This window comes from Convolutriloba macropyga, chromosome 2 (assembly GCF_964194025.1).
Source record: "Convolutriloba macropyga chromosome 2, txConMacr16.3, whole genome shotgun sequence".
Classification (NCBI taxonomy): Eukaryota; Metazoa; Xenacoelomorpha; order Acoela; family Convolutidae; genus Convolutriloba; species Convolutriloba macropyga.
The window spans coordinates 33,063,251-33,088,259 of NC_134469.1; the positions used below are offsets into that span (position 1 = coordinate 33,063,251).

At 35.5% G+C, this 25,009-nt stretch overlaps 1 protein-coding gene across 1 annotated transcript in view; it reads left to right on the forward strand.

The window, feature by feature from the left end:
• Window positions 1-25,009, forward strand: part of LOC142358614 (H(+)/Cl(-) exchange transporter 6-like) — a 197,616-nt gene that overhangs the window by 14,303 nt on the left and 158,304 nt on the right. Inside the window, exons 4-9 of the mRNA XM_075410060.1 lie at window positions 1,546-1,672; window positions 2,079-2,232; window positions 3,778-3,824; window positions 4,442-4,527; window positions 15,199-15,312; window positions 19,982-20,233. Coding sequence (XP_075266175.1) covers window positions 1,546-1,672; window positions 2,079-2,232; window positions 3,778-3,824; window positions 4,442-4,527; window positions 15,199-15,312; window positions 19,982-20,233 — 780 coding nt within the window. The remainder of the gene's footprint in view (window positions 1-1,545; window positions 1,673-2,078; window positions 2,233-3,777; window positions 3,825-4,441; window positions 4,528-15,198; window positions 15,313-19,981; window positions 20,234-25,009) is intronic.

Genomic DNA, 25,009 nt, shown 5'->3' on the forward strand with positions numbered 1-25,009 from the left:
GCGTACACACCTACGATGGGATAATTGAAATAAGACGACAGCTTTTCTGTTCTGACTCTCTTTTTTGTGAAATTTGCAAAGAGATGTGTGATTTTTTGTAAAATATATTGAAAATTTGATAATAAATGATCTATAAATATTCTTGATAAGATAGTGACTGATGGTTGAGAATATTATGTTTTAATAAAGTTTGTGAAATTGCTTAAATGTGAAGGCTGTCCTGTAGGTATACAATAGGTATACATAGGACTTCCACAACTATACATAATTAGCTGTATTAAAAGGAAAACGTTAGAACGGAAAATCATTCATCTCAACTCGTCATATTTTCCCTGGTGTAAATAGACAACTTTACAACTCTATTGTTCTCGCTTTTTGGAACATCTTTGGAAAATCGTTGAAAACATGCTATACTAGTTTTCTAACATAGACATGTCTACTTAACACCCTTTCTTGCTTCTTACATATTACTAACGTGATGAACAGTTAAGGCCCGAGGTAATAAATTTCACTTGGAGCCTTAAAAGTTCTTAGTCTCCAAGAAAACTATTCACTGCAGCAGTTTAAGAGACAAAGACATAAGTTTTTGATATGTTTGATTAGCACCCTCCTCCCCTACTCCACCACCACCACTTCACCTCATTCGACCCCTAACAAAGAATACCCGCCCTCTATATGTGCTCTACCCTCTAACGGCGCTAACGAACCCCCGCCTGGCTCCTCCCACAGCCCTCACTTAAGCTTTTGCTATCCTCTCTGAACGGCGCAGCTAGTTACTGACAGAGCCAAATGCTCGCCATTCGTTTGAGCGGAATTAGCCCGGCTTATATAATAAAAGAAATGCAGTACAGCCGAAAATCAACTATCCCAAGTGGACACGACAATTACGCTGGGATAATTAAGCAAAGACGACAGCTATTTTGTTCTGACTCTTTTTTAGTGAAATTTGCAAAGAGGTGTATAATTTTTTGTAAAAATTAACGAAATTTTGATGAAAAATGATCAATAAATATTCTCGTTAAGTTAGCGACTAATAATTGAGAGTATTATGCGCAAATAAAGTGTATGAAATTGCTTCAAGTGAAGGTTCAGCAGTTAGATTAATAACTATATAAAATTAGCTGTAAAAATAGAAAAGCATTAGAAAGGATAATCATTCATCTCAACTCAACATATTTCCTGGGGTAAATAGGATAACTTGACAACTCTATTGTTATCGCTTTTTGGTACATCTTTGCAAAATATAGTAGTTTTTTTACATATCAATTTCTATTTAACCCCCTTTCTTGCTTCTTATATATTAGTATCGGATGAAAAGAGGTAAATCTCTGGTAAATAATTTCCCTTGGTGCCTTAGAGGTCCTATGTCTAAAAGAATGTTATTCATTAAAGAAGTTTAAGAGACCAAGACACGCGTTTTCGCTATGTTTGCTGGAACTATTTTTTGGACTATCATCACATGGAAGCTCCAGTTTTGATAGACCAGACCACCTTGCCTCCCTAAAACTTGACTGCTATTTTCTATTAATGTTTTTCGTATTTCAGCCGTATGCAGCTGGGAGTGGTATCCCTGAGGTGAAGTGCTACCTCAATGGTATCAAGATGCCCAACATCACCAGACTTAAGACTCTCCTAGTCAAGGCCATCGGAGTACTCTTCAGCGTCGCAGGAGGTAGAGTCGTTACATCCAAGTTCAAAACCACTAATTACGTATCTTCATTGTTTCTGATGGACATATTTAACAATAGAGATAACTGAAAAGGCGCAAAATTGGAAATTTGATTAACTGAGTCATGAATGAGACACTTTTAATGACATGAAGAGTTACTTTATTAATCATGACTGGTTTTCTCAACGCAAAATCAATTTGTCCTTAAACAATCGAATAAAGGGGAACAAGTTGTCAGTGATTAATAATTCCAATCACAAAGTTTAAGGTAAAAAAGTGCCTCTACTTTGAAAATAAAATTACAAGATTTCACCAGAAAGTCAAGTCAAGTCCCGCCCTCTTCTCTATCTATTAGAGACAGCCTACAGCTGAATCAAAGCCTGGATACACATTGTTCCATGTGATGTAGGTATCTTTGTGGGGAGAGAGGGTCCTATGATCCACAGCGGGGCTGTGATTGCAGCTGGGGTGCCCCAGTTCATGCTTCCACAGGAGTGCTACGAGAAGAGTGAGAAATGTGCCAAGTGCAAGACCAAGGGATACAGACACTTCCGATCAGACAGGTATTGAAGCTTTTCAACTATCAGTTGCTCTCAAATGAAGAGTGCAGTAATTCTACTCAATGTCAAAAGTTCAAGCTGCGCCTTCATTACAAGCTGGAGCAGATACCATAAATTTTGCGGTTCGTATTTTCGGGAAATTACGGGTATTAAGGGTAATCGGAATTCCATGGTCCAGATTATTGTGCGCTGGAACCGCTGTCCCGACCCTGTAATTTCGATCTGAGAACACACGGGTGTGCATTCGAGTGGGGTCTGATTATAGCTCAATTTGGGTCTGGGCCTCAACCAATTCATTCATTAATATCTAAATTAGATTACGATTCATCCATTAATATCTGAATTAGAAAATCTTGATATTGAAAAACTTTTGGGGTGTGCTCTATCTAGCCTTTGGTTCTCAAAATTTTAAATAGTAAAACTTTTATTTTTAACCCAACTTTCAATCAGTTTTAAAAACAATTTCTGCAAATCAGTCAAGTTGATTAACTTCATTCAATTTCTGCAGTACTGACACTAAGTCACAAATAGACAATTACTCAATTTTTTTAAACAAAGTAAATTGAAAAAAAAACCCAGGGTTAAATATTACAAGTTTAAAATGTTATGTACAAAATTAGTACAATGTTAAAAATCAAAATTAATGGTTCCGTTTTCATTTAAAGGTAAAAATACCCTTTGAAGCCACCAACGTTCCTTTCCAACGGTACAAGTTTTGGTCTGGAGTAGGTGCGTACAAAGAAAAATTGGTAAAAATTTTGGTAAAGAAAAATTTTATAGCATTGTTGGAATAAAATCTGGAAGAAGTAGTATGTATGTCCCCCTATATATATATATATATATATATATATATATATATATATATATATATATATATATATATATATATATATATATATATATATATATATATATCTGATGACAGGTTTTCAAAGGTTATTAAGGTGTAAATTGAAATGTGTGGGTCCATAACCGATATGAAATGAAGGTAAAAACTGACCAACCACAATAGCAGACCTGGAGCGGCCTAGGTCCACGTAGAAGTACAACTCTCCTTTTTTGGGTCCTAGCTCGTTGGTTTTGGGAGTTATGAGATAACAGAGTTAGCTTTTTCGTGTTTTTCACTTCTAAATAAACATTTTCAGTATTTTCAAAATTTGAAAGTGTGACAAATATACGCGATTGATGGAAACTATTAAGTATCGACCAGTGATCGCAACAATGGGGGCTGAAATTTCATGGGAGGCTCTTTTTCTTGTAACTTTTGAAACAGGAAGGCTTAGTTCAGTGCTTTTACAATGAAAATTCAACCGAAATTGTTTTTTTTTCACTTTAATTTTACTAGTGGTTATTGTGGTGTATAATAATATCTATTGATGTCAGTTGAATCCCCCAGTTTTGGGTTCAGTTACACCCCCGCCCCGACTGAAGCAGGCTGTATAAATAGATTCGAGCACCCACTAATAGTTCGAAAGCAATTCTTCTGACGTTAATATGTATGTTCTGTCATTTAAAATCTAACCAGAACTTATTCTCTCCTTTGTTTAGACAGAAAAGGGACTTCGTGTCAGCTGGAGCAGCGGCTGGAGTAGCAGGTATGTGTTTGAACTAAAAAAAAATTCGACTTTTTGAGTCGGGAGCTATCGAATATATTGTATTTAACAGAAACAATTTGCTTTGTGTTGGGAAAATATATTCCGGCTACAGAGCTTGCGCTTTCTCCTCAATGGTAAAGTAAACTTACGAAGGCTTGCATTTCTATTACTATGAAAATCTAATATTATCAGTGCATGCACATTCAGAGATCCCGTATAAGATTTAGAGAAACTGTCAATATTGTCCTGAATTGAATTGATTTTGAGTTTATCCAGTATTGTGAATGAAAATCTGGTGGAATGTAAGTATTTCCCTAGTCGAGACCTGGAATTATTAAAAGACCGTCCTCGACAGATATTGGGTATGAAAAGAATTTGTCTGGACCAAATGTGATGTCCTGGATTTTGGCTGGAACTAAAACAACCGCTCTAGAATTTGGCTGGAACTAAAACATACGTCCTGGAATTTGGCTGGACAGTAAAATTGTTCTGGAATATGGCTGGACAATGAAGCATTGCTTACAATTCCCTCAGGAGTGGTCTCAACTTGTATCATCTATCCACTAATCGACGTCATGATGATGTTAAAATTATTCTGGCCATTGTTGTTGTTTCAGCTGCCTTTGGTGCCCCTATTGGAGGTGTGTTGTTCAGCCTTGAGGAGGGCTCTTCTTTCTGGAATCAGGCACTCACTTGGAAGTCTGTAAGTATGCAAATCAACATGTCCTCTTAGTCCCCATAGTGATCTTCTGGACTGGTAATAATAATTACAGCAAATAATTGTTAAATAATTACAGCTATATGGCTAATAAATTGGCAAAAACTTGTTATTTGAATATGTGTCGAAACAACAGATATGCTCCGCCATATTTAATGTCTGTATATAGTCTGTATACTATGACTTGGACAATTTAAAGTGATATTGTAGATTACTGAGTTTTGATTCATAAAAATGTTTTTTTAAGTATCTGAGAAAAGCTCACATTGATGATACTAGATATATATTCTTGTAATGTTCGGTTCAGATTCAAGAATATAGTGTACAATAAGTGCTATTAAACCACTAAATAAAATTTTTCAAAAAATTGCCTCTTTTAAGGCCTTTTTGAAAAATATGAATAATTTCCAAAGAAACGCCTATCCGGCGTATTTTTTTCGGAATTTTTTTTCTTAAATCTGGCTCACAACAACTATTCCCAAACATCTTGTCCAGGGTCATTGAATAGCACTTTTTATACACTACTCTAACATAAATCAAATAAAAAACACTGTTCCAACTATAAAAAAATATACAAACAAAAACTTACCACGTTGATGCGAGGCACCTAAAATTGCAATAATAAGATAACAAATGATGTATATGATGCACATAAAATTTGGTTAAAACAAAAAAAACAGACCCACACTTGTTGCATCTAAAGCAACAAGAATTTGAAGATCACAGCAGTGAAAACTTTTGTCCGCAAGTTTATGTGTAGTATCTGTTGAAAAATCATGTGCAGAAAACTGTTTAGTATCTTTGTCAACAAAGAAACTGAACAAAATCGAATATTTCAGGTCAAACCAGCAATTTGAAACAAAATTGAAAATGATTGAATGAAATGCATCTAGTTCTCTTTCTTTGTTCTAAGTATAATAGTAATTAAGACGTACAAAAAATTGCAATCACTTATTAGAGATGTGAAACCCTGCGTAACATAGAAAATGAATTTAATCAACAAATCTTAATTTCTCAATAAATTGGACAGGGAACAAATCCTAGATTATCGCCACGTCTATATGACTCCGTAAGTGTCTATGAAGTTATATTTTTTGAGTATTCTTTAACCAAAGAATAATTCAAGTTATGCTTAGCACAACAAAAATTGGTAATCGGTCATGAGATGCTTTTCTGCCAGGTAGGTTTAGTGGGAAATCGTTCAATTGAGACCCCTAGGGTCACCTGAGGGGTAATTTTTAATTCACATGATTCTTCACACTTGGAGTTGAAACGTCTGTAAATAACATTGGTTTGGAAATTAAAGGTTAATTAATTCCATTAAAATATTTGCATATGACAAAGACTAATAAAAAGTAGAAGTATATATTTAGTAGCACGTTCTAATAAAGTAATCATTCGGGAAAACATACTGATTTTAGGTTATCAAGCATGTCAAAGCATTCTATGAAGAAAGGTACAGATGATCTGTACCAACTGTACCAATGGCCATTTCTTACTTAAATTTCAAAGGCAAAACAGTATAAGTAAATTTTCATTTTTGTTTCAAGTTGGAAATTTTGAAGCAAGTAGGTGGTTGTTTTACGTTGAAGAATAGGAGTAAGGTATAAGGATTACAATTGGAGTGGTACACGGTGAAACCGTTTCGCGTATCAATATTAAGATGAAGTATTAGGATTGCATAAAATATATAGTTTTTGTTTCTTTTTTTTTCAAAATTTATAATTTTTTTTTACAAGTGATGTGGTATCAGAGCTTAGCTGAGAATTTAATCTTTCTAAAGATATCATTCACGTTTCAATATCGCTTCGTCCGCGTCTTTTTTGTCCTTTAATTCTTCAATTTTTCGTTTTTTGTTTTGTTTTCTCATTAACGTCGCTCTCCTAAAATTTTGTGTTCCATTTTTGTATCCAATTGTTTCAATTTTTCGTGCGTTCATTGTCGCGTTTCTCCGCTTCATTTATTGCTTAGATGTAGCATGTTGTCATATGTGATGAAGTATGCTCCTGTTTTTGCTGCATTATATGGATTATGCTAGTATGCTGGTTTGTAGTTTTGGTCCCGTACCTTTATATGGTGTGATTTAATTGATTCACAATTTACCGCTGTACTGTCGTTTGACTTTTCCTTTTCTACGTTACGAATTTACTAGCTCACCTGTTGTAGTATATTAATATTTGGTGCTGTATGTTTGCGTGTAACCGTGTGATGGATAGTTGGTTTGGTTTTGTTGCTTTCTAGGGTGTTAGTTCGGAATTTTTTTCGGAATTTTTTTTCTTAAATCTGGCTCACAACAACTATTCCCAAACATCTTGTCCAGGGTCATTGAATAGCACTTTTTATACACTACTCTAACATAAATCAAATAAAAAACACTGTTCCAACTATAAAAAAAATATACAAACAAAAACTTACCACGTTGATGCGAGGCACCTAAAATTGCAATAATAAGATAACAAATGATGTATATGATGCACATAAAATTTGGTTAAAACAAAAAAAAACAGACCCACACTTGTTGTATCTAAAGCAACAAGAATTTGAAGATCACAGCAGTGAAAACTTTTGTCCGCAAGTTTATGTGTAGTATCTGTTGAAAAATCATGTGCAGAAAACTGTTTAGTATCTTTGTCAACAAAGAAACTGAACAAAATCGAATATTTCAGGTCAAACCAGCAATTTGAAACAAAATTGAAAATGATTGAATGAAATGCATCTAGTTCTCTTTCTTTGTTCTAAGTATAATAGTAATTAAGACGTACAAAAAATTGCAATCACTTATTAGAGATGTGAAACCCTGCGTAACATAGAAAATGAATTTAATCAACAAATCTTAATTTCTCAATAAATTGGACAGGGAACAAATCCTAGATTATCGCCACGTCTATATGACTCCGTAAGTGTCTATGAAGTTATATTTTTTGAGTATTCTTTAACCAAAGAATAATTCAAGTTATGCTTAGCACAACAAAAATTGGTAATCGGTCATGAGATGCTTTTCTGCCAGGTAGGTTTAGTGGGAAATCGTTCAATTGAGACCCCTAGGGTCACCTGAGGGGTAATTTTTAATTCACATGATTCTTCACACTTGGAGTTGAAACGTCTGTAAATAACATTGGTTTGGAAATTAAAGGTTAATTAATTCCATTAAAATATTTGCATATGACAAAGACTAATAAAAAGTAGAAGTATATATTTAGTAGAACGTTCTAATAAAGTAATCATTCGGGAAAACATACTGATTTAAGGTTATCAAGCATGTCAAAGCATTCTATGAAGAAAGGTACAGATGATCTGTACCAACTGTACCAATGGCCATTTCTTACTTAAATTTCAAAGGCAAAACAGTATAAGTAAATTTTCATTTTTGTTTCAAGTTGGAAATTTTGAAGCAAGTAGGTGGTTGTTTTACGTTGAAGAATAGGAGTAAGGTATAAGGATTACAATTGGAGTGGTACACGGTGAAACCGTTTCGCGTATCAATATTAAGATGAAGTATTAGGATTGCATAAAATATATAGTTTTTGTTTCTTTTTTTTTTCAAAATTTATAATTTTTTTTACAAGTGATGTGGTATCAGAGCTTAGCTGAGAATTTAATCTTTCTAAAGATATCATTCACGTTTCAATATCGCTTCGTCCGCGTCTTTTTTGTCCTTTAATTCTTCAATTTTTCGTTTTTTGTTTTGTTTTCTCATTAACGTCGCTCTCCTAAAATTTTGTGTTCCATTTTTGTATCCAATTGTTTCAATTTTTCGTGCGTTCATTGTCGCGTTTCTCCGCTTCATTTATTTCTTAGATGTAGCATGTTGTCATATGTGATGAAGTATGCTCCTGTTTTTGCTGCATTATATGGATTATGCTAGTATGCTGGTTTGTAGTTTTGGTCCCGTACCTTTATATGGTGTGATTTAATTGATTCACAATTTACCGCTGTACTGTCGTTTGACTTTTCCTTTTCTACGTTACGAATTTACTAGCTCACCTGTTGTAGTATATTAATATTTGGTGCTGTATGTTTGCGTGTAACCGTGTGATGGATAGTTGGTTTGGTTTTGTTGCTTTCTAGGGTGTTCGTTCAGTTTATTTTGCACTTACGGCCAGATGGTTTCTGGAATTTTTGTACAGTTATAGTCCACAACTGCACTATTGCAGTTTATTCAACCTTTGTTGTAGTTTGTTTACTGCTGTTAGTATGCAGATTGTTTTTTTTCGGTTCCGATTTTGAAAGGGTGTGACTTAAGTTTGTTCTGGAGTAATGGCTAGTTGAGTTTTTAATTTTTTCCTCCTTTTAGTTTATTACTGCTTTCTGGAGTTATGGGTAGATCGTTTCAGGGCTTCTCCTGAAGTCATAGTTCACTAATATACCATTATTTTTTGTTTGAGTTTTGGTCTAGTTTGTTTACTACCGTTAGTATGCTGGTTGTTTGTTTTGGCTCGGGTTTTGTAGGGTGCGACTTAAGTTTGTTCTGGAGTTACGGCTAGTTGAGTTTTTGGTCTTTTCATCCTTTTAGTTTACTACTGCATTGCCTCAAATAAAATTGTTATTGGTATTTAGGCCGCATAATGAATTATACTAGCTTCTCTAGCAGTAGCTTCTCTCCATATTCCTAGGGTGTGACTAAAACTTGTAAAAGTAGTTTTGCTGAATTTTAGAAATAATAATATCGTGATGTCCAACAGTCTTGATCAAAAAGTCAACACGTTGTGCGCTGCCAGATCAAAGCGTGAAGCTGAATTGCATGCTTTACAAGAAGATATCCCTCATTGTATAAATAATTAAAGTAGGCGCGTGAAAATTTAATGACAAGCAACAAAATGCAACGGAGCTTTTATGACAGTTGTAGAAAAAATTGAGGTCTTGATTGCATTTGCTGGAAAAACGGAGGATCCATGCTCACTTTTTCCTTCATTAGAGTCTGACTTGGAGACAATGACAACTAAGCACAAGATCCTCGCTTAAGCACGAAACCACATCAATTCTGCTGATGATAAAGTGAGTGAGCACAGGTAACAGGTAACTAGAGGGCTTCCATTCGTTCTAGAGTATCTTCACTGTTGGCCTCGTCAAAAATATATCGTCAACGTAAACATGAATACGTTAGTAGCCATTTGCATCGATAAACAGAAAAAACCAAATGGAATTACATGAGCTGGGGAAAACAACAGGAAACGCTTGGCACAAAATACGTAGCAGGAGTTTGAACTGCTCGACACCGTTTCCAAAGGCAGCCACTCTGAAACAACTGCAAGTGCTAGGAGCTCATTGAGAAGTGAAAAAACTGTCTAGCAGTGGATCAACACCTCGCTTGCTTTAAGTCTTAACGACAAGAAAATTGACAAAACAAAGGTTAGAAGAGACCCTCCAGCATGCCCTGGCTACAACGACGGCGAAACAGTGGAAGATCAGAACTCTGAAATTTCCAGACATTCCGTTCCAAAAAATTGTCAAGGCAATTACATTTTAAACAATGAGACGTTGCGGCAAATTGATCCTTTTTACACTCCCTCTGAGGTATATTTTGCGGCTACAAACGCGCAGGCATTTTATCAGGCGCATTTAAAGGCGCAAAATAATTTGTCTTGCTTGCACGGTGCAGCGCTTACAAACGTAATTAACCAAGGAAACGCAGATATTCGCCCGCGCCCTGTACACCCACAAGGAGTTTCTTCACCATCCGTTGAAGAACATCCAGTTTTACCACAGCCATTCGCATTGTAAGTACATTGAAACGATTTCTTGTTTTTTCCACACGTACACATTCGAAATTCTCACGCCAGGAGACACAAAACATCAATTCGGCAGGAGAAAACTTCAACACAATGCCTATCCCACCAGAAATTAATTTCGTTCCTCCAGCCCCAAACGCAACTCTTCCTCTTTTTCAGAAAATAAGTAATTCAGCTCTTGCACTAAATGTTCCCTTTGCCCCAGAGCCCGACCAAGTCCAAACAATTAGCGGCACAACGTGGAAACCGCTATTCCTAATGCAACCAGGGCACTTCCATCGTAAATATTTTACCTCGAAAAGTACACACATATATAGCACCATCAAGAACTAATGTCCCACCGACAGTCATAAAAATTTCACCTCTTTTGATTGATATGCAGTCACCATCTGGAATACATCAAGAAAACCCAATAGCACCCGCCAGCATTTTTGCACCTGATTTAGCAACTCCTGTATTTCAGCCAACGCCTGGCTTTTTTGGGCCCACTCCCTTGAATTGGAATGGCCCGCAGGTAGTTTTATTTTCCCTTACGATACTAGACAATGCCTCATTGATTAGGGAACTAGCTGATGCGAAAACAAGTCAGAAAAATGAACTTTGTCAGAATTGAAAATTGTTCAGTATAAGGGCGATCCATTGCAATGGCACGAGTGGTATGATCAATTCAAAAGCGTAATTGACTCGCAAACGCCAACTAATGACGTTAAATTCAGATACCTCAAAACTGTCGTAACTGGTAAAACGAAAATTGCAATCGAAGAATTAGTTTGCTGTTGCTAATGTTCAAGGACGCACTGAGGATTTTAGAACGTAAACCTGACCAGCCACAGGCAGTTGTAATTGCACACTTGGATAAACTGAGCAATTTTCCCCCTCTTAAACTCACAATCGTGATAAAATCATAAACTGTTCTGCAGAATTATCCAGCCTCTTTGGGGTCTTCATTTCACAATCATATGACGGTGACTTGAAGAGCGCTTCCCTACTTACACAAGCGGTACAGAAGTTACCACCACACATGGAAGGGACGTGGCCACCCTTTACGGTTAAAAAGCGCGGGGTTAAACCTACCCTCCTTGATTTTAACGAATGGCTTAAAAAAGACTGAGGCTCGCGATCTTATGAAACAAAGCCTAACCAAGGCAAAACCTGAAGATAACAGTACTTCAATGACCAGGACTAAAACAGCTTCACAATTGCTTGCATCGAAATCACAGCAAAGGGAAACAAAGAAGCAAATGCCAATTTCTTCCACAAACATTTCCTCTCGCTGTATTGTATGCAAATGTAACCACCGGCTATGAGAATGTTGATTTTTCAAGGAAAGGACTGCAACCCAGAGAGCTAAGTTGGTGGTGTTTAATAAACTCTGCTTTTCGTGCTCACGAGACAGGCAAACATTCCACCAGTGCCCTCACCCAAAAAATGTGCCAGGCAGAAGGATGAAATAGTTCGCATAACCCATTTAATAGTCTCTGTAATCAAGTTTGGAACGAACCACATAAATATATTGTTATAGATATGACTGAAGATACAAATACTAATTTTAAATTAAGAATTAAATGGAATTACAAGATTGATTTGAGTGAGTATCAGTAACGTTTTGCAGAAAATTAGTAACGACGGCTATTTTACGTTATAAAATGGGTTGGTTAGAAAAAATTATCATAAGTGAGTGAGAGGAACGTATAAGTGAGTTTAAAGAGAATTAAAACTTGATAAAAAATAAAAAGACAGTGTAAAATATATAATAATACAATAGATTCCAATAAAAGATCACATCCTATATTTCTAAATATTTTAATGAAGAGGCGTTTTTAAAAGTGCCGCTTATTATTGAAAATGTAATAGTGCTATGTTTTATCTTGGTTTAGTAAGATCATTAGTTTTTATATTTTTCATTATAATTTATTCCATGTTTCTATTTCACTAATTATCTTACCAACTAGTTTATTAACTAGCTTACTAAGTCAACCATTTTAATACTATCGCTACTAACTCTGATAACTTTTCTCGTTAATATTTCTCGAGTATATTACATATAACATTCTTAACAGCTTCTGCAAATTTGAAATTCAACTGTTTGGTTGCAGTCCTATGTGATCACTTTGATATCTTCTATCATATATATATATATATATATATATATATATATAAATATATATATATATATATATATATATATATATATATATATATACATTCTCTAATCACTTTTAAATGTTCTGTGGTTTATATAAGACTTAATAGTAACACATAATAATTCTGATTAATAGGTTAAGTCTCTTCATAAGCCTCATTATAATTATTACTAGCATATTTAGAATTCATTCTACCGGCAAGAAAAAATTCACTATCAATCTCTGAACAACATTAAGAACCATTCAACAAGTTAAGTATACTTGCAACATGATGTTGGTCTTTAACATTATCGTTTCAAAAAGGACGTTATTATAATTTGAAGAACTTCCATACAACTGTCCATACCAAGTTAAAATAAAAGTTTTTAGCATTAGGCGCCTTTTTCAAAAAGGTCCTTTTCTCATAATAACTGAAGTCAATATTGTTCCTTTTGTTTAAACTTTTTCCATTATTATTCTGTTATCATTAATAGGATCAATACTAGGTACACATCCTGATATATCTCTTTATTCTCAGCTATTAATTTTAGCTACTACACCAGCGCAGCGCCAGCAATAACTCTATGCAATGCTCTATCAATTTTATTTCCTTTTAATGTTAGTTTAAATCATAAACCAAAAGTAATCCTTTTAAATCATTTACATACCAAAAAATATCGCTTATTTGAATCATCATATACGTATGGCCACGTTCAGCAGCAGCCTCATCACTTTTAGCTTGACTGTTTCTATCAGCTTGAACTCTAACAAAACTACTTTCATAATCATTACTAGTAGTAGTCAATAGCTTAAAGAATAATGCATTCACATGACAATAATCTATATTTTCAAGAGTTCTTCCACCACTAGTTGCAAGTTTAGCTGAACTAAATGGTGTGAGTGTACCATAGTTAACTAACCTAATATTAGCATCTTTCTTGAAAACACCACCACACCACCAGCATTATCTGATACAATTAACTCAATCTCCAGATAAGTATCGTGTATATTTAAGTGGTTCACTTCTCTATTGAGAATGATTTGTCAATACAGTTTTCTGTGTTCATAGTATTCTGATTATTTATAATTTATTATCTTACTCTTGCGTGTATCATTATAATAACCAGAAATTGTATCTATTTTAAACTTCAATTTTTTTAACACAGAAAGATGACTCTAAATTTTTACATTGGTTAATACAGGGGTCAATACCTTGGTTATTACATCGGTTAAGACATTGTCTAAGAAACTGCTTAATACAATGGTTATGACATTTGTTGTTACGTATTATATAATGTTTCAATTATAAAAACCACGAATAACCTTATATTATTGGAACTACAAAAAATACATGATGATTTAACTAAGGCTAAATATGAACATACATTTACCCTAAGAATGACAAGACCAATCGAAAGATTTCATACTAAAGAACCTATACATAGTATAACAACATTAGTTTTAATTAGATCATCTGTTTATTATAAGGTGTTTAATATACCTGAGAATTTTAATAAGTTTGTATATTCTGTTAGTGGTGACAAGATGAAAATCCGCAAAGTAGCGTCTCCATCGATATTCGTATAAGTAAAAATTGTCCGACAATATATATATATATATATATATATATATATATATATATATATTAGCAGAGATAATAAAACGAGAATGATATCTTAATGTTATAATAGAAGCTGATAAGAATACAATGAAATGTAAAAAGCAGGTATTACAAGGTGTTCTTAGTTTTGATCTAGATAAATCAATAGCATCCTAATTAGAATTTATTAAACAAATTTATCATTTTGGTAACTATACAGCAAGTAAAAATGTTGATATAATTGGTTTTAATACAATAAATAACCACTGTATTACTTTCCAACAAATGTTTTATATCAAAATTTTAAAAAGATAGAATAGAATATATCGAATTTGGTGTTAAAAACGAGTATGGTAGACCAATGGATTTTAATGGCAATGTTTTTTTACTTTAAATCTATTATAAAAACTATTTGTTTTGTGCTAGGTCCATATATACATTACAAATAAGATATTTGTTTTGTGTTAAATTATAGTTAGAACAGTTTTTTTATTGTTGTTTATTTTATGTTGGAGTATTGTATAAAAAGTACCATTCAGTGAAACTGGACAAGATGTTCCGGAAAATTTGTTGTAAGCCAGATTTAAGAAACATTAAAATTTAAAAAACACGCCGATTATGCGGTTTTTTTGGAATTATTTTTCAAAAAAGGCCCTAAAAGGAGCAGTTTTTTATTTTTTTTGTGGCTGAATTGCACTTTTTCTAATTACTAAATGCACTAGGTGAATTTGACAATGGAAATTATGAAAGTAAATTTTATGAGAGTTTTGAGGATTCGTAAAAAGCTATTTTGACTCAATTGCGGTCCTTGTTTATGTTTAAATTGACTGCTGTTTATGATTCATTGACAAATTGAATAGCATCGAATTGAATAGTTCTGCCATCCTGGGATAACAAAAAGGTTTCAATCATAGAACTTTCATATTAAAGACCTTTGACTTCATAAATCAAAAAAAGGTAAAACTATAACTTTGCCATTTTTAAGTTAGTTTTTTGAAACCATATTTTGCTCTCCTTTTCATGATGTATTCAAAAATTTCATGAAAATTTAATTTCATAGAACTCCCTTATATGAAAGTTCTATGACTACAAATTTTCATAGACGCCATAATATGAAGTTGTAATTTCATAATTTTTCGAATTATGGGGTCAACCCGGGATTCCATTGTTATCAGGTAAATGAATTGTAATTACTGCGTTTTAGCTGGCGTGTGCAATGACCTCCACTGCAGTTCTCAATTTCTTCCTCTCTGGCCTTGAGCACAATGACTGGAGGTCCTTTGATAACCCTGGCCTACTCAACTTTGGATCTTTCAATGTTATCACAGCTTTACATTCATTCTAAAAAACGCTCAAAACTCTTCCAGACGAACAAAAAAACATAATGGCTTTGACCGTTTTTCCCTAAAATTACCCATCAAAAACTAATTCAAGACGGTAAATAGGTGTTCAATGGACTAAACAATTTTGAAGCATATAATTTTTAAAATGCAGCTGATCAATTCTGATTGCACGCTCAAACCAAACAAACAAAAGAGATCAATTACATAACTGATTTATACGCTCTAAAAAACTTTGCTGTACATCAGGGACAAATTTCAATTATAATAACAATCTTTGAGGTCTCATTTGATGTCAGAAAAAAAAGTTACGCTTATAATGGGGAAAACTATTTTGCAAGCACAAAGAAAAGTAAATAATATTAATAAATTGTATCCTGGTGCAATTGTTCAGGTTTTTTGATTTTTTGATTTTTCTGTTTGATAAGTCTTAATTCAAAGGTTTTAAAAGTTGATGCAGGTCTTCTGAGGTCACAATTACTTGTTGTGACCATTTTATGAGCTATATGTTTTCGTACTACAAACAAACACACGCCAAATGTTACTAATTTTTGCTCGTTTTTACGTTTTTTGAAAATGTTGGTCATTTTTGAGTGTTTCCGGCTCCAGGGGCCAGGGAGTCTCCTTTAACTTTTAATAAAAGGGCAGTCAATAGATTCTAGTAACAATGGAATGGTTTCCAACATTTTAAAGTCTCGAATTTTAGAGTTTTTTGGATAAAATCAATAATGTTGTAAAGATTTCGCAAAATTATTGTCAATTTTTGATATTTGTCCATTATCAAGTGCCAGAAAACTTAATCCACGGTCTGACGAAAAATTACTGCTTGGTGGTTAGTATCAATGGAATTGTTTTGAAAAATTTTGTTTTTTTTTCAATTTTTCTTGCCTCAATAACCTCCTCTAGTGTTTGGTAGTACGTTAATATATAGGCACTAGGGGGCATCTGAATGGCTTTCAAGATTTTAGTGGAACGATTTTCTATTTTTTTGAAACTTCAATTTTTTTCTAAAAATTATTGCCTATCGATCTTTATGAGTCAATGAGTTTTTGAGGCTTGGAGTCGGGTAACTAGATAGCCTCTAGAGACACAGAAATGTTTGTCAAAATATTAATATCACGAATTTCACCAACAGTTCATTAAAATTTGCAACTGATTTCATTTTTTTAAAATTTTCTGTCATTTTTTGAGTTGTTCGATCTTCAAGGTCCAATGAATTTCTTTCAAGTCCAGCAGATACAATCCTGGACCGATTTCAGAGATAAAAAATGGTTTTGAACATATTTTTTAAATAGGTAAATTTAAGGGGATCAAATTTTGCCTTCGGGGTAAAAGCTTCAAGAGCTTTGGCAATGAGTACGTTTTTGTTTAGTTTGTGTGATTATTTTAGTTTCTCAACTTTGAGATTATTTTGGTTTTATTTGTGCTGGTATTGTTAAATTGATATGCTGGTCAGGAAGGGTACTTCTATCCATCGATGATTCGTTGTCTCCATCGATGATTCCTGCGACCATTGACTTTTCAATTTCCGTGACTTCTACGGCTTTGCAGGTAAAATTTGTGTAGGTGACATCTTTTATCTTGCTTAATTTGCGTGACATATCTCACTCAAAAAATGGCTTCTGAAATCACCTAATGAAATTTATTTTTAATGAACCTTTACTAGTTAAAGGTCTCTGGCGTGCATCTAATTAGTGCCAAACGCATATGCCCAATTTTTTCAATTATAAGTGCCTTTAGTTTTTGATTTCGAATGTTAACTTTGAAAAAGCTCTATTAGGGTTTTTCTTTATAGTGCTTATGTGTCTAATGAAAATGACAGTCCAAATCAGAACCCAAAAAATTAGGGGTCTGTTAAAGGACTTGTGGTCAATCTGTCCATCATTTTTCTTTGGTTGTTTCAAATCCGTGGAAGGCCACAAGCGTAAATCGCGGCTATTTTTCGGCAATTTGATTCAAATCAAGAATCCATGAAGTTAGAGAGAAGTGGTGCAGTGGAAGAAGAAGTGGCTGACACACAGGAGGTGATAAGTTCAAAACCGTTCAGGGGCGGTAATATGTAGTAAGCGGTGAAATGCGTAACGCGAGGATTTTTGAGACATTAGCCCCCCCCCCCCGCTGAAATTGCGATGTAGAAGTGGGCTGCAATAGGCTGCCAAGGGGCTAAAAATATGTAAGAGTGATGGGGTATTTTTTCAGAGGACGTAAAATTATGTAAGAATTGTGCTGCTAAAAGGGTGTGAGAGTTAGGGTTAATTTGTTCAGAGGGGGTAAAATGACGTAGGAATTGGCCTGCGATAGGGGTATATTTAACAGGGGGGGGGGGGGGTAATTTGTTCAGAGGGGTTAGAATCGTTTGAAAATCGGCTGCCAAGGGGAGTGAAATGGGTTGAAAATGAGTGGGTAATTGTTTCAAAGATTGTATAACGAATTAAGAAATGGGCTGCTAAGGGGGGTAAATTGAGGTAAGTGTGAGAGTGTAATTTGTTCAGAGGGATCAAAATGATGAAAGGATAGGGCTGAAAATGCGCGTTAATTGAGGTGAAAGTGAGATTGTAATTTCTCGACAGGGGTGTAATGATGTGAGAATTTGTCTGCCAAGGGGTGTAAAACGATTTAGGTGAGGCGTTAATTTGTTGAGAAGGGGAAAAATGATGTAAAAATAGGGCTGCCAATAATGGTAAATTGAGGCAAGAGTGAGAGTGTAATTTGTTCAGAGGGATCAAACTGATGAAAGGATAGGGCTGAAAATGCGCGTAAATTGAGGTGAGAGTGAGATTGTAATTTCTTGAGGGGGGGGGGGGGGGGTAAAATGATGTAAGACTTGGTCTGCAAGGGGGTAAAACGGTGAAAGTGTGAGGGGTTAATTTGTTGAAGAGGCGCAAAATATTTTAAGAATAGGGCTGCCAATGGGGTTAAATTGAGGTAAGAGTGAGAGTGTAATTTGTTGAGAGGCGGTCAAATGACGTGAGAATTAGTCTGCCAAGGGGGTAAAATGATTGAAGAGTGAGGCGTTAATTTGTTGAAAATGGGCAAAATGATGTAAGAAAATGGCTGCCATTGAGGGTAATTTTGAGGTAAGAGTGAGAGTGTAATTTGCTATGAGGGGGAAAAATGATGTAAGTATAGGGCTGCATATGCGGGTAAATTGAGGTAAGAGTAATAGTGTAATTTCTTGAGAGGGGGTAAAATGATGTAAGACTTGGTCTGCCAAGGGGGTAAAACGATGTAAGTGTGAGGGGTTAATTTGTTGAGAAGGGTTAAACTATTGTAAGAATAGGTCTGCCAATGGGGTTAAATTGAGGTAAGAATGAGAGTGTAATTTGTTGAGAAGGTTTAAAATGATGTAATAATTGATCTGCAAAGGGGGGTAAAACGATGTAAGGTGAAGCGTTAATTTGTTGAGAGGGGGCAAAATGATGTAAAAACAGGGCTGCCAATGGGGGTAAATTGAGGTAAGAGTGAGAGTGTAATTTGTTGAGAGGATGTAAAATGATGTAAGGATTGGTCTGCGAAATGGGGTAAATTGCAGTAAAAGTGAAGTTTTAATTGGAGGATAGGAGTAAAACGATGTTAGAATTGGTCTGCCAAGGTGGGCAAATTGATGTAAAAGTGAGGGGTTTTTCTAACAAATGTTATTCATATAGATGAACCGTCAAGAGTTGGACAAGCATTGTTGGTCTGGAAGCTACGGAAAACCGGTTGACGGTAAAGAGGTTTTGGGATCAAGACTGTCAGTTTTGGTGTATTGTAGGGCTAAAGCAATGTTATTTTATATCTTCCAAGGAGGTACAATGATGTAAGAGTAGGGTTTAAACTGTTGAGAGGGGGTCAAAAATGTAAGAGTGCGACTGCGAGAGGTTTTTTTCGATGTAAGAGTGGCGCTGCAATGGTAAGATTTTTTTGAGGAAAATGCCGCTCAAAACTCTTTCTTTTTTGTGCTGCAATGGGCTGCGAAAGTGGGGATCACGTAAAATCGAAGGGGTAAAAGATAGTTTAACCTCTCTGTCCTACATCTTTTTGGTCTGTCAAGGGTTAAAATGATGTAAGAGTGAGATGGTAAAAGATAAATTAACCGTCAATCCTACATCATTTTTGTCTGTCAAGAGGGTTAAATTGTTGTATTTTCTCCATTACCCCCTCACTTTTACATCATTTTACTCCCTTTGACAGATTTACATCATTTTACTCCCTCTGACAGATTACTCCCTTTGACATCATTTTACTCCCTTTGACAGACTTTCCTTTTACGCCCTCATTCTTACATGTTTTTATAGCCATTTTTCTCTTGACCAATTTTTTGTCTGACCCTTTGGACATTAATGGAATCAAAGTGATTCCCCACACTCTTTCAAATATGAGACATAAGCGTTTTTGATTTCTAATGTTAATTTTGAAAAAGCTCTATTAGGGCTTTTTCCTTATAGAGCGTATGTGTCTGATAAAAATGACAGTCCGAATCTAAGCCAAAAAATCTAGTGGTCTATTAAAGGACTGGTTGTCAATCTGTCCATCTTATCTTTTTTTGGTTGTTTCAAATCTATGGAGGGCCACAAGCGTCTATCGCGGCTACTATCCGGCAATACGCCGGCTATGTTAATAATTTGAATATAGCAATGCTCACGTTAATAAGAATTCTGTGTTCAGTGTACGACAGATAGCAACGAGGACTGCACCTTATGGTCAGTGCAGGATCTGTTCATCTTTATTCTCATGGGCATGTTGGGGGGTCTGTTGGGGGCAGTGTTTAACCAGTTGAACTACTACCTGACCAGGTGGAGGATTCTGCACGTGATTCCCAAGGGCAAGCCAGTTAGAGCTATGGAGGCTGTGTTGGTAGCTGCAGTCACCACCATCCTCACATTCACTGCTTCCATGACATTGGGAACCTGCCAATCTGTTAGTAACTTTATTCTCACTCTATTCATTTAGTGTTTAACCCGGGTCCAATGTCCTCCCTAAAATCATACCATTTTCTTGAAAGAGTGGGGTGGGATGTAAGAGCGATGAATACTGGTGGGATGAATACTGATGTAAGAGCGATAGGGTAATTTGGTCTGGGGTGGGACGTAAAGTCATGTAAACTCGGGTCGCGGTGTCACCACCATTTAACGCAAAATAATGAAAGATAAGCGGTGAATGCAGGAAATTTTGTAAGATAAGCGGCGAGTGTGGTGAAATTTCATAAATCAGGCGGCTAATGCGGTGAATAAAAATTATAATCGCCTGGTCGCAGTGAAATTATATAATTTCACCGCTGATTTTATCAGTGAAATTACAAAAATTCAGAGCTTTGAAAAAAAGTGTCCAAATTGTAAGAGATAAGCTGTGAATGCGGTGAAATTATATAAATTCACCGCTTAACTTACTGGTAAAATTACATAATTTCACCGCTTATAAAAAGTGTCAGAGAGAGGTAAGATCAGGAGTAATTTTAGTGGGGTAAAACGATTTAAGATAAGAGGGTAATGGGGAGTAAGGGAGGAATTGTTAGATTTATCCCGCCCAAAAACTACCACCTAATCTTACATCTGCTGACACATATTTCTTAGCTGTGAATTTATTTAATAGCACCACTAGAGTAAGCGGTGAACTTACAAAAAATCACCACATTTCACCGCTAAAAATGTAATTTAACCGATAAAAATCGCAAATAAAATTCAAAGAAGAATTGGAAGAAGTGGCTGACAAAAAGGAGGTGAGAGGTTCGAACTCGTTTAAGGGTGGTAATATGTAGTAAGCGGTGAAAAAAATGTGGTTACATTTTGTAAGTTCACCGCTTACTCTAGCCGTGAAATTACATAATTTCACCGCTTTTCTCCACAAAATTATGCACAAAAATTGCGGTGAAAAAAAACTTGTTGCCGCTTATCTTACATATTTTTCCGATTTTTGACTTACCCCCCCCCCCCACCGCTGAAATTGCGATGTAGGAGTAGGCCGCAATACGCTGCCAAGGGGCTAAAAAGGGATAACATTGATGGGGTAAATTATTCGGAGGTGGTGAAATCGTGTAAGAATTGCGCTGCGAAGGGGGGTTTGACAGAGTGGCGGGCTAATTTGTTCAGAGGGGATAAAATCGTTTAAGAACTGGGCTGCCAAAAGGAGTGAAATGGTGCAAGAGTGAGGGGGGTAATTGTTTCATTGATTGTAAAAGATGTAAGAATTGGGCCGCCAACGGTCTAAATGGAGGAAAAATTCAGTGTGTAATTTGTTGAAAAAGGGTTCAAATGTTGTAAGAATGAGGTGTTAGTTTGCTCTGAGGGGTATTTCCTACAAATATTATTTAAAAAAAACCGTCAAGAGTTGGCAAGCATTGATGGTCTGGATAATTAGGAGATCCGGCTTAGGATACGGAGGTTGTGGGATCAAGACTGTCAGTCTTCATGTAAGCGAGCAAAAACAATGTAAGGTTAGCGCTTCCAATGGGGTGAAATGATGTAAGAGTAAGAGATAACTTGTTGAGAGGAGGTAAAAAGTGTAAGAGTGGGGCTGCGAAGGGGCTAAAGGGGTGTAAGAGGGGAGCTGCCGAGAGGGTGTAATGATGTAAGAGTGACACTAACTGTTAGGACTTTTGAGGAAAAAGCAACTCAAAATTCTTGAGCTTGGGCTGCAATGGGCTGCGAAGGGGTGGGGGACCATGTAAGAGTGAGGTGTAAATGATGTTTTTACCGCCCCCTCGTAAATCTTTTTGGTCTGTCAGGGGGTAAAATAATGCAGAAGTGAGGGGGTAAAAATAAATTAACCCGCAATCCTACATTATTATAGTCAAGATGGCTAAAATGATTCCTTTTCTCCATTAAATCCTCTTACATCTTTTATCCCGGACAGACCAAAAAGATGTAAGAATGGGGGGTTAGTTTGTCTTTTACACCCTGACTCTTACATCATCTAACCCCTTGGCAGACCCTTGCAGCTCAAAAAAATGTAAGTGTGTTGAGCTGCATTTTCCACAAAACATTCTCTCAATGCAGCCCCACTCTGACGTCTTTGAAGCAATTATACTGCTCCTGTGTTATTTTTACAGCCATTTTTCTATTGAACGATTGTTCGTCAGACCCTTGGGACAGTAATGGAATTAAAATGATTCCAACACACTTTCAAAAATAAGACATAAGTGTTTGACTAAAATGGTTTGAAAATCGGGCCGCCAGCGGGAATAAAATGGGGTAAGATTGATGAAGTAAATGGGGTAAGAGTGATGGAGGATGTAAAATGATGTAACAATTTGACTGCCGAGATAAGTAAATTGATGTAAGAGTAAATGGTATTATGATCAGAGGAGTAAAATGATTTAAGAATTGGCCTGCCAGGTGGGGGGGGGGGGGGGGGTTAATTGATCTAAGATTGAGGGAGTAATTTATTAAGAGGGAATAGAATGATGTAAGAAATGAGTTTCCAGTGTGGGATAAAATGATGTAAGCGTGAGGGATAAATTTTGATAAGAGAGTGTCAAATGATGTTAGAGTTGGTCTGCCAAGGGGGGGGGGGCAAAATGATGTAAATTTGAGGGGGAATTTGTTCAGAGGTGGTATTTCTAAAGAATACTGTTCCAATATGTGGACAGTCAAAAGTTGGACAAGCATTCAAGGTCAGGAGGATAAGGAGAACCCGCTGAGGTTACAGAGGTTTTGAGATCAAGAATGTCAATCTTTGAGTATGCGGGGCTAAAACAAAAAACATTGAAAAACATTGTAAGGTTAATTCTTCAAAGGGGGTAAATAAAATGATGTATGTGAGGGGGGTAAATAAAATGATGTAAGTGGGGGGGGGGGTTAAATAAAATGATATAAAAGTAGGGATTAAATTGTTGAGAGGGTTAAAAAAGGTGTAAGAGTTGGGCTGCAAAGGGTTGAAAGCGTGTAAGAGTGGTGCTGCCGAGAGGTTGTAATGAGATAAGATTGGCGCTGCAATGGTTGGATTTTGTAAGGAAAATGCTGCTCAAAAATCTCAGTTGTTTTTGGGCTGCAAGGAGGTGAAGGGGGATTATGTGAGAGTAAGAGCGTAAAAGATAGTTTAACACCCCCCTCTTAGACCATTTTGATCTCTCAAGAAGACTGAAGAGTTAAGAGTTGGGCTGTATTTTCTCCATTACCCCTCACCCTTACATCATTTTTCTCCCTTTGTAGACCATCGGAGCCCAAAAAGATTTTAGAATTTTGAGCTGCCTTTTCCTAAAAAATACCCCCATTGAAACCCCAGTCTTACATAAATACCCCAGTTTTGCAGCCCCAGTCTTACGGGAAAATCGGAACCGAATGTCGCGAGTTCCTAAGCACGCTAAGTCCTGCCTATTTTTTTAAATTGCTCTCAAAAAAGATTTTAAGCAATTATATTACCCCTGCGTTATTTTTAAAGCAATTTATATAATGACCAATTTTTCGTCTGATCCTTTGGACAGTAGTGGAAGCAAAGTGATTCCCACACGCTTTTGAAAATAAGACATATGTTTCAAGGCACTTTTCGTCCACTACTACAGTTTTTAAAAAAACACTAAAAATAGCCAATTTTCTATCCACTTTTTATCAGGATAGAAAATTTTATAAAACCGTTAATCACTAGAAATGTCTATTTTCTAACCGAAACTTTAATTTAAAAATTGAAAATGTCCATTTTTCTGCTATTCACAGAGGTTCAAAAAATGAAACATATGTGAACAGACATTTTTTATCCACTGCTATTTACACATAAGAACATGTCAAAAAACACAAAATTTCATTTGTCAATCATTAAAAAATACAACCTCCTGTCTTATTTAGTCTATCCACTAATCAAAATTTACGCTAATGCTATCCGATGGATGGTTTCTCTTCCAGCCTAACTGTGATCAGTGCACGTATACCAGATGTTGAGTGTAGCCAATGAGACCGTGAAAAAAGAACCGAACACCAAATTGCAAAAACCTACTAGCTTAACGTTATTAATTGCTCTCAAACGATGTGTCTAGCAATTAAATTGAAACTGCCTGCTTTAATGCGATTTTTTGCTTTTAATGCGATTTTTTGCTTGACTAAATTTTGTCTGACTGATTTGAATTTTCGTCCTGAAAACGTGATAAACAGGTAGAGCTCGGAAAGCATTAAGCTCTCTTAGAGAACTAAGCCCTAATATACTCTAAAATTCGATTCACCAAAATTGTTTTGAGGAGTCAAATTCATTGCGTGAAGGGCTGTTATTAATCCTTAAATATAGAACCCCCTTAGTTACCCCCCCCCGCCCCCCTTAACACTCCTATTGTCGACCCTCCTCCACTTGTCGATTTGAACCCCCTCTCATCTGGTTTTTGCAACATGAATTAAGCTCTCTGATTTTTGTAATTCTGATGTTGACTGGTTATCTCAGTATTTCCAAATCCTAACCTATACCCAATACTTAGTACTATGTTTATCTTTTTTAATTAAGTAACAATTCTTGTCATGCTGATAACTGACAATTTTCTTAACGAAGAAGCTTTTATCATCAAAGTTGCTTAAATTGCTTTTGATTTGACTTATTGTAGCCTTTCTTATCATCTGCTTTTATGATTCTATTTTGTTAAATTTCACCCTTAATTATGCATTTTGGCCTTCTATTAATCTTTATGTTTAGCTTTTTCTGTTGATTTTTTAAAAAATCTTTTTCTGTATTGTTACCACTTTTAAAACTATATCCTTTGGTTATCAAAATTATTCACTC